The sequence below is a fragment of the Pistacia vera genome, unplaced genomic scaffold, assembly GCF_008641045.1.
Source record: "Pistacia vera cultivar Batoury unplaced genomic scaffold, PisVer_v2 Contig270, whole genome shotgun sequence".
NCBI lineage: Eukaryota > Viridiplantae > Streptophyta > Magnoliopsida > Sapindales > Anacardiaceae > Pistacia > Pistacia vera.
The window spans coordinates 936,003-945,798 of NW_022196080.1; the positions used below are offsets into that span (position 1 = coordinate 936,003).

General features: G+C 36.0%; 1 protein-coding gene across 1 annotated transcript; it reads left to right on the top strand.

Annotated features, from left to right (window-relative positions):
* Positions 1-6,555: 6,555 nt before the first annotated feature.
* On the top strand, positions 6,556-9,443 carry LOC116133533. The gene is made up of 4 exons (XM_031419226.1): positions 6,556-6,657; positions 8,576-8,755; positions 8,841-9,032; positions 9,153-9,443. The coding sequence occupies exons 1-4, from the start codon at positions 6,556-6,558 to the stop codon at positions 9,441-9,443; spliced, it is 765 nt and encodes a 254-aa protein (XP_031275086.1).
* Positions 9,444-9,796: the final 353 nt, after the last annotated feature.

The window sequence follows — 9,796 nt, forward strand, 5'->3', positions numbered from 1 at the left end:
TCTCCTCAATCCTAATATGTACTATCTCATCTTCTAAGCTCATTTGCTTTCGCTTATGTTTCATACTGTTCTTATAATCTCTCCATGAATTTGGAAGTTTCTCAATTAAATATCCAGCCACAAAAGTTTCAAAGAGAATTATTTCTTCATTTTCAAGTCATTAATTAGTAAATGATAGTCATGTATTTGTATGGATACCTTTTTTTCTTCTACCATTTTAAAATCTAGGAAGTTTCCTACGACATATTTTTATGATCCAGCGTCCTTAACAACATATTTCTTTCTCAATGTTGTCCATATCTCATGTGCATTCCTATAAGTGCAATAAACATCATAAAGTTCATTTGATAATGTACTGAGGATAGTATAGCGACATACCTTATTCCTTTCTTCCATGTGTCAAGTTTTTGGTCAAAATTGTCCACTTCAGGTTTTGGTTCTTCTATTGTGAGATACTCTGCAAAACCGAGCATGTCCAAGAGTCGAATACTTTTTCTTGCCACATCTAGAAATGAGCTCCGGCAAAGGGCTTAATTTTGGAGATGTTAGGAAGTGACTTGGCAGTGAGAATTGCAATGTCCATTTCAGCAGAGTTCACTTGGATCTAATCTTAAGATTGTTGAATTTATTACAAATCTTATAAACAGCAGAAAAACAGTAGAAAAACAGCAACTATTGGATAAGGGGTACACCCATGATGGGTTACCCCAAGCGACGTGGGTGAGATGAAACTGCCAAATGCAGCTTCTCTCTAACCGCTGCCATATAAAAGGAAAACCTTTTCCTTTTAGAAACGTTACGAACACTGTTACTCTAAAAAAAACGAAAAGGAAAAGACGCTCTCTCTCTCTCTAAAAAATTTGGAAAACAGAAACACATTCGTGGCTTTCTTCCAGATTAACTTTATTCCTTCAGAGATAAGGAGTAGAGGTATTTATGCTGTGTAAATTCATTGTAGTTCATTTATGTACAAATGTGATTGCAATGGTGACTATGATCTTGGGATAATGTTAGGATATATGTTATTCTATGTTATTTCAACATTGGTATCAAGCCGTGGTTCATATTATTTGAAATTCTACTGTAAGTTTGAAGCATGTTATTTTTTTTCAATGCAGTTCTGATTTTTCCAAATTTGTACGAAAAAGTTGTCTTTTTGGTAATGATTCTTAGACCATTAAATTCCTTATAAATTATGAAGAAATGGTTTTTGAATCATAAAAAATGATTTAAAATGACTTAGATAGCCTCTTTGAAGTTTCGATTTTCGAATGGGTTGATTTCCGGTCGGGTACCCAGTTGCAGACCCGGACAGAGGTTGAAGACGACACAAACCGACACGTCTTTTTTGATCCACCCTATGAATACATGTCGTTTTTATCCTGTTAGTTTTTTTTTTTAAAAAAAAATTGAAATTGGCGTGGGTGGTGAGACTTGAACCCAAGTCTCCATGGGGAAGCCCAGTACTCTAACCATTGGGCTAATTTTGTTTTGGAGTTACCATATTCACAAACCCATTATATTCCTATCCGGCCCAACCCATAATCCAATAAATAAATGGGTCAAGTTGACCCGTGGCCCGACCCATATGACCAAACGGGTTAGTCAAACCCGGTAATGAGTCGAACCCGACCCGTAAGAGTCAACGGGTCAGTCAAACCCGGTCAACCCAACCCGTAAAGTCACACGGGTCATCAGACCCGACCCGAAAAGTTAACGGGTCAACTCGGGTCGGATAGACCCGGTTCAGTGTGAAACGGGTTGACCTGACCCGTATTGTGTGTGAGCGCGTGACGTGCGCGTGAAGGCTCCTTCGGGCGCGTGGGAGCGCGTAGGCTCCTGTCCGCGTGGCCGCTTTTGGGCGCGCGTGGGGGCGCGTGACAGCTTCTGTCGGCGCGTGGGCACGTGAAGTATTGTAAAAAAATTTTCTTTTGATGTAAAGATAAAAATGCATACTTGGTATATTGTTATGAGTCTAATTTTGTTATTGAACCAAAACACGTGTATTATTTATCAAATATAGTCAACCTTTATTTGATAAATAAATAGTTTTTTTTGTATTTGTTACAGAAAAATTTTACGTTATAGACGTGCAATGGTTGCTAGAACACCCGCTCAAGGGAAAGGGTTATGAACATGATTAGAACTCTACAAACTCACACATTGATTTTAAGAGACACGAGGATGAGTTGGTGCAACTCGTAATCATTTCATTCATGTGAATGAAAAGATTCAAGAAATTTGTCTGGATGGGGGATTAAAGAGAATGAGTCGAAATTCCAAGTTCTAAGAGAGACTCTTGGTTACCCTAATCTCGTTGGTCTCCTTGATATGTTTTGGACCAGCTGAAAGTTCATAACTTTAAAGATGACAATAAAATTATAGACGTTTGGTCAACAACTATATCAAAGAGTACATAGATTGGGGTGCAAAAGGACAGTTGGGGCATCTAGGAGTCTCCACTCGTAAAGGACATCACAGAAACTGGGATTTCCCCTACCTAGGGTTAATTACAAGTTAGATAAAGACCTTAGGATAAGGATTATCAGATCCTTCCCAGTTTTAGGAATGTGGCTGTACACTTAATTTTTTTTATTGTGTTTTGGAATTTGTTTGTTTTAATTTTATTACAAGTTGAATTCTATTAACATAATGAAATTATTTTTGTTTATCAAAATTTAAAATTTTGTAATTGTGTTTTGATTTATTTTATATAATTGTGTCTAAATAATTTTTAGAATTGCAATTAATTATATCTATGATAATTGGAAATTGGAAATTTTGGATGATGATTGTTGACATTGTTAACTTTTGATTCCAAATCAATATACAATTATTATTGGTATAATTAATTAATGAACATGTATGTTCCGAGCATTGAATAACATGCATTATCCACGTGTAATTTTGTTTAGAAATGGCATCTGCATCTAAGAACATTGTCGTCGAACTTAACAAAGGAAAAATTTAACGGCGACAATTATGAGATATGGAGCATGAAATCCAATATGTTTGGAAGAACAGAGAGGTTCTTGAAGCTCTTACTACAACCATGGAAGAGCCTGAAGAGGGTCACGGCTCAACTAGACGAGACCGTGCCGCTTATGACATAGGAAGAAGAAATTCCACTGTTCGCATTACTTTGTTGAGCAGCATGGACAATGACTCATGAAGAAGTACCGGGATTATGAATTAGCAAAGGAATGTGTCCGCACTTGCTACAAAGTTTGGCGGTACGTCCATTACCAAACTCCGTCACTCACTATCAGTTTGACACATACAAGAAAAAGCCTGAACATACTATGAGATGTACATTTACGGCATTTGTCAACATGATAAGTGAGTTAAGAGATGCAGGTCTGTCCTAATAGATGAACAACATTCAAGCTGTCATAAATCATTGCCTCAAAATTGAAACATATGAAAATACACCTTACCCACAATGAGGGCATCAGAAATTTAGAAGATGCCATACGCCATTTGGAACTGGAAGAAGATCGCCTTAATGCGAGTAAGGCAAATACTGATGTGTATATGGCTGGTTCCAGTTCACATGTGGGAAGGGATTTAAACATAAATTCCAAGTGATCCCAAAGAAAAGGCAATACTGAAAAGGCTCAAGGGAAGAAGAAAGTTCTTCAAACACGGAAAAGGAAAGCATCCTGCCAGGAAGAGGAATATGGCAAAGGTGAAATGCTATAATTGTGGTAAAAAGGGACATTTTGCTCGCGATTGTAGCGAGCCGAAGAAGGTAAATTACTTGTTTGCACAAGTAAGTTATAAATGTTTCCAGTTCTGTTTTTCTAACTGAGTCTCATCCTTTGTGGACTGTAGATTCAGCAGCAACAGACCACATAGCGAAAGACAGGAGTGCTTTCGTGGAATTTCGACGAATACCACGGGAAACAAAATGGATATATGTAGGTACAATTCAAAAGTGGAAGTTAAAGGGATTGGCACATGCAATTTATCATGAGTGGAGGTCGAATCCTACCTACATGACGTGTTATATGCACCCGTATTCGTCGAAATTTGATTTCCGTGTTAGAACTTGTTAAACTTGGTTTTAATTTAAATTTTTCCAGTACTGGTGTCCATTTATTTTGGACACAACATACTATGGTGTGGGTTATTTTCCGATGGTTTTATAGTACTTGATGTTACTTATAATAATAGTAATGTTTGTTTTTCCTTTATTACATCTTCTAATAATGATGATGTGAATGTATGGCATGCAAGGCTTGGCCATATTGGCCAACACGAATAATATACTAGCAAGAGAAGCTTGTTAGGATCTTTAACAAAAGTAGACTTGACTACTTGTGAACATTGCCTAGCTGGAAAAACAGCAAGAAAACCATTGGAAAAGCGTAAGAGCTGAAGTTCCATTGCAACTATTCATTCTGACATATGTGGTCCAATGAATGTGAGGCTGAGACATGGGGCTATTTATTTCATCCACATTTATAGATGATTTCACTCGATATGGTTATGTTTTCTTCTGATTTCTCAAAAATCAGAAGCTTTAGAATGCTTTCAAAAGTTTAAAAACTTAGTGAGAATCATTAGATAAAAGATAAAGTTTCACGAACCGATCGAGGACGTGAATATTTATCTGATCGGTTCAGAATTTTTGTGATGAAATGGGCATAGAACGTCAATTACCTATTCCCAGAACTCCGCAACAAAATGGTTTGCAGAACGAAAACAGAACCCTTCTTGAGATGGTGAGTCTATGATGGCACAAGCAAACTTCTTGCCCATCACCTTTTGGGGTGATGCCTTATTGACTGCCACATATATCCTCAATCGAGTACCATCCAAATCTATTACTACTACACCATATGATTATGGACAAATCGGAAACCCGATTTGAGTCTCCTAAAGCCATGGGGATGTTGCTGCCTATGTTCATGATCCTTCCCATAAATATGAAAATTAGGTCCAAGGGGAAGAATGCATCTTTATAAGATATTCAAACATTCAAAGGGATATGTCTTCATAGGAGAACAAGAAAGTGTAGCATCACTGAGTTTGAATCACGAGATGTCACATTCTTAAAACCGATTTTCCTAAGAAGGGCGAAATAGGTAAAGACTTGTTTCTATATGAAACACAAGACCAAGGCAATTCTGTTGCTGACAATCAGTTGGTTATACTACATCCAGTGGGAGCAATATGGAAGTTGATGAATCAGTTTCGATCCTCCATCATTCCCTACTGGTGATCCAACTATGATAGCTGGTCCAAGTGGGAGTAACACCAATCATTCTCCAATACGTCGATCAACAGGAAACAAGTTCCACGTCGACGATTTGAGATTGAGGGGGAAATTTTTCTAGTTACTCCACAAGATGACAAGAGCCAAATGTTAAATGAGGCTCTCAATTGCCCTTCTAAGGAAAAATGGATGAAAGCAATGGAGAAGAATTGAGTCTAGAAATCAAACCAAGTATGGGAATGGTTGATTTACCGAAAGACGCAAAGCCATTGGGAACAAATGGGTTCTCAAAATCAAGCGTAAAGCTGATGGCAGTATTAAGATAAAGCTCGCTTAGTCCGAAGGGGTATACACACACGAAGGAATAGATTATGAGAAACTTTTTCACCTTTTGTACGTTTACCTCAATTCGACTTATTCTAGCTATAGTTGCTAGCATGGATCTTGAATTGCATCAATGGATGTAAAGATGCTTTTCTCAATGGAGAATTACAAAGAAATCTATATGGATCAACCAATAGGTTTTATTAGAGAAGTCAAGAACACAAAGTGTGTAGACTTTTAAGTCAATTTATGGCCTCAAGCAGTCCTCAAGACAGTGGTATTTCGATTTCATAATGCGATAATGTCGTATGATTTCAAAATGATAAATGAAGATCATTGTGTATATACAAAGAGATCCAATAACAAATTTGTTATATTATCATTATATGTTGATGATATACTTATAACTGGAAATGATAAGGGATTTGTCATGAAATCAGAATGGGTTTCATCTCATTTTGAGATGAAAGATATGGGTGAAGCTGCATATATTCTTGGAGTCAAGATTTCAAGAGATCGCTCAAAAATTAGTATCTCTTTCACAAGAATCATACATTAAGAAAATTCTTGAACGATTTCATATGCAAGTTGTAAACCCATAGACAACCCTATCGCAAAAGGCAGACTTTAAGTCGTAAAATGTGTCCGAAGACTCCACAAGAAAAGGAACAAATGAAGAATGTTCCTTATACAAGTGCTGTTGGAAGTCTCATGTACGCCATGATGTGCACTAGAGCCGACATCTGTTATGTCGTTGGTTTGGTAAGTAGATACCAGTCTGACCCAGGACAAGCACATTGGAACAGTGGAAAGAATCTTAAAGATACTAAAGGGACAGTTGATTACTCATTATGTTATCAAGAAATGATTTACACTTGAGAGGCTACACCGTGCTGATTGGGGAGGAGATTTAGATGAGAGGAAATCTACTACTTCGGATATGTTTTCTTACTAAATGGGCGGGCCATATCTTGGACAGTAAAAAAACATCATGCATAGCCTTATCTACAATGGAGGCTGAGTTTGTAGCATTTTCAGCTGCAGTGCAAGAAGCCGTTTGGTTAAGACGTTTCATGAATCATCTGGGAATAATTAATGTTGCTATTGAACCAGTAGAATAAACTATGATAGTCACAGCAATAGCAACTAGGATCCCAAATATCATGGTAAAACGAAACACATAGATATCAAATATAATTTGGTGCGAGACTTGGTGGCACAAAAGGAGGTGAACATGAAGTACATATCTACGCATGACATGTTTGCGGATCCATTCACAAAGCCTATACCGAGAGATACTTTCAATAGACATGTTAGATCTCTAGGCTTACGTAGGTGTTGAATGTACTCATACTTTGAGATTTCCCAAAATTGTTCACATTTGTCTTATCAATATTAAATAACAATATTGTCAATGCTCAATTTTGATTATTATGGAACATACATAAGGAGCATATATATACATATTAGTTATGTATATTATATATGTCTATTTTGAAAAGCATGTCGACAGCTAAAAGTTGGCCTTCTCACACAGCCAATCGCCTCCATTACTTCGTAGGAATGGAGATGGACGATTTTAAGCTTATTACTAGTGATAATAAGAGAGCCAAGCTTAAAATGTTTGACGTCGCCTAAACGAGAATTAAAATAATGTCATAATGAAATGTGACCACAAGTGATAAATGATCACTTTATCTGTCTAATTGCCAAGATAGTTCTGATGAATTAAAAGTATGTAAGTGAACTCAAGTTAGACATTAGGCATGTCTGAACTAAAATCTGTACAGCATTTACAGAAAGAGACATGCACTCCATGGGAAAGGAGGAAATGCTGTAGCATGTGATTCATACCACATGTGCAAAACATTGACCAAAGGGGTAATGAAGTCAAATCTCACTTTAACATTGTTGAGACCCTGAGTTTTTTTTTGAATAAAATCTCATAGAATACCCTTATTACTCTATTCTGTTTCTTGAAAACTTCATTTAATGATTGCTATCTTAGAGTGTTACCAAGGATTAAGATAAATTCAATCTGTTGAGACATTTCTAGAAAAGCAAGTTAAATAAAGTTGCAAGAATCGAGAAAGAGGAAGATTACGATTTTGAATTATCACATTATAATCACGTGTATTCATTGTCGACCAATTATGTTTTACTTTTATGTAAAGATAGAACATAATTATGAATACAACGGATATTTTTTTGTAAATGAGATTGTTAGAAAAATGTGATAAGTAATCTAGGGTATTGCATACAACATACAACCTGAGTTTCACAATTCGAGAAGTTATATATTCCTAACAGATATATGACTAACGTGCTCTCGAAGTATGCATGGTCACACGGCATATTTACTAAAGTATGAACCTTAAAGAAGCATAGAGAGAGTAGTCCCATCATGTGTGAGTGGGAGATATTGGATAGGGGTACACCCATGATGGTTTACCCCAAGCGACGTGGGTGAGTGAAACTGCCAAATGCAGTTTCTCCTAACCGCTGCCTATAAAAGAAAACCTTTTCCTTTTAGAAACTTTACGAACACTGTTACTCTAAAAAAAAACGAAAAGGAAAAGAAAAAAAAGGAAAAAAAACAAAAAAAACAAAAAAAAACCAAACACACCCCAAAAAAAAAAAAAAAAAAAAACCAAACAAAAAACAAACAAAACAAACAAAAAAAAAAAAAAAAAACAAACAACCAAAAAACAACAAAGTACCCACCCGCAGGCACACCCTTGTGGAGTACTCAGACACACAACAAAAAAAAAAACAAAACACATCCTCTCTCTCGTCTCTAAAAAATTTGAAAACCAAAACACTTCTGACTTTCTTCCCGATTAACTTTATTTTGCTCAGAGATGGAGTATAGGTTTTTCAGCTGTGTAAATTCATTGTAGTTCATTTATGTACAAATGTGATTACAATGGTGACTATGATCTTGGGATAATGTTAGGATATATGTTATTCTATGTTATTTCCAACAAAAACCATTACAGCATATTTCATTTTGCCGTTGTGTATCGTCAGCTTAACATTTTCAATATTATATATGACATAGGTTCATTTAAGGATTTGTTGGTTCAGAAGACAGATGAAGAAGGGAACAACATCTTGCATTTGGCCACAAAGGTTCCAGCAAAAGATAGACACCACACGGAATCAAGTAAAGCAGCCGTCCAACTGAAAGAGGAGTTGCTATGGTTCAAGGTGCACACTCCAATCCCTAGTTTGGAATTTTTTTTATTTTTTTATTTTTTACTTCTATTAATAGATTTTGCGTAATTAACTGTAGAAAGTGAAGGAAATTTTGCATCCATGGGATGCTGAAGCTAAAAATAAGGACGGGAAAACTGCTAGAGCTTTATTTATTGAACAGCACCAAGTGCTGAGGGATAAAGCTGAGAAATGGATTAAGGAGATGGTAAACGCATGCCTTATGGGGGCAACAATTATTGCCACCGTGGTTTTTGCCGCAGCTTTCACAGTACCAGGTGGCACCAAAGAAGAAACAGGGTCTCCGTATTTAGTTCGAAGAGCTTCCTTCATAATTTTTGGAATATCAGATGCTATAGCATTACTATTATCCTGTTTCTCCATACTATAGTTTTTATCCGTTATCCATTCCCGATATGAAGAAGAAGATTTCATTTTACGGTTGCTTTATGATTTGAAAATGGGATTAAGCTTATTTGTATCATCAGTAGGTGCAATGATGGTAGTGTTTTGTGCAACTATGTTCATTGTCTTCCAACATGGGATGCTATGGGTTCCTATTCTTATAACGACTATGGCTGTTTTCTCATGCTTCGTGTACTGTGAGAGATTACTGAGGGCCATTGTAGATGTACCGCATCCTCCCACAGCATCTGGAAGTCCATTTAAGGAAGGGAAATAACTCACAATATTACAAAAAGACTTGAACAGTATTATTTAAAAATGAGTGTTTTTGGCTTTGTCTCTCATTATTCACTTATTTACATCAATGGAATATAATAAATGATTAGCTCGATTGTTGTCATGTTATTTATTTATTTATTTATTTTTATAGTGAGTGTTTTGAATGTGCAAGTTATATGTTTGTTTGTTAGGAGTATTTTTCATCGTCTGATTATAAATGTTGAGTGGTTTATTTTTATAAATTTTAATTATCTTACAACTAGTGTTCGTTATTATATAGTTTTATATTTGTATGTTTTAAACAATTTTAAGTATTCAAATAATGAAAATCATGGTGGCATTAGCGCTTCT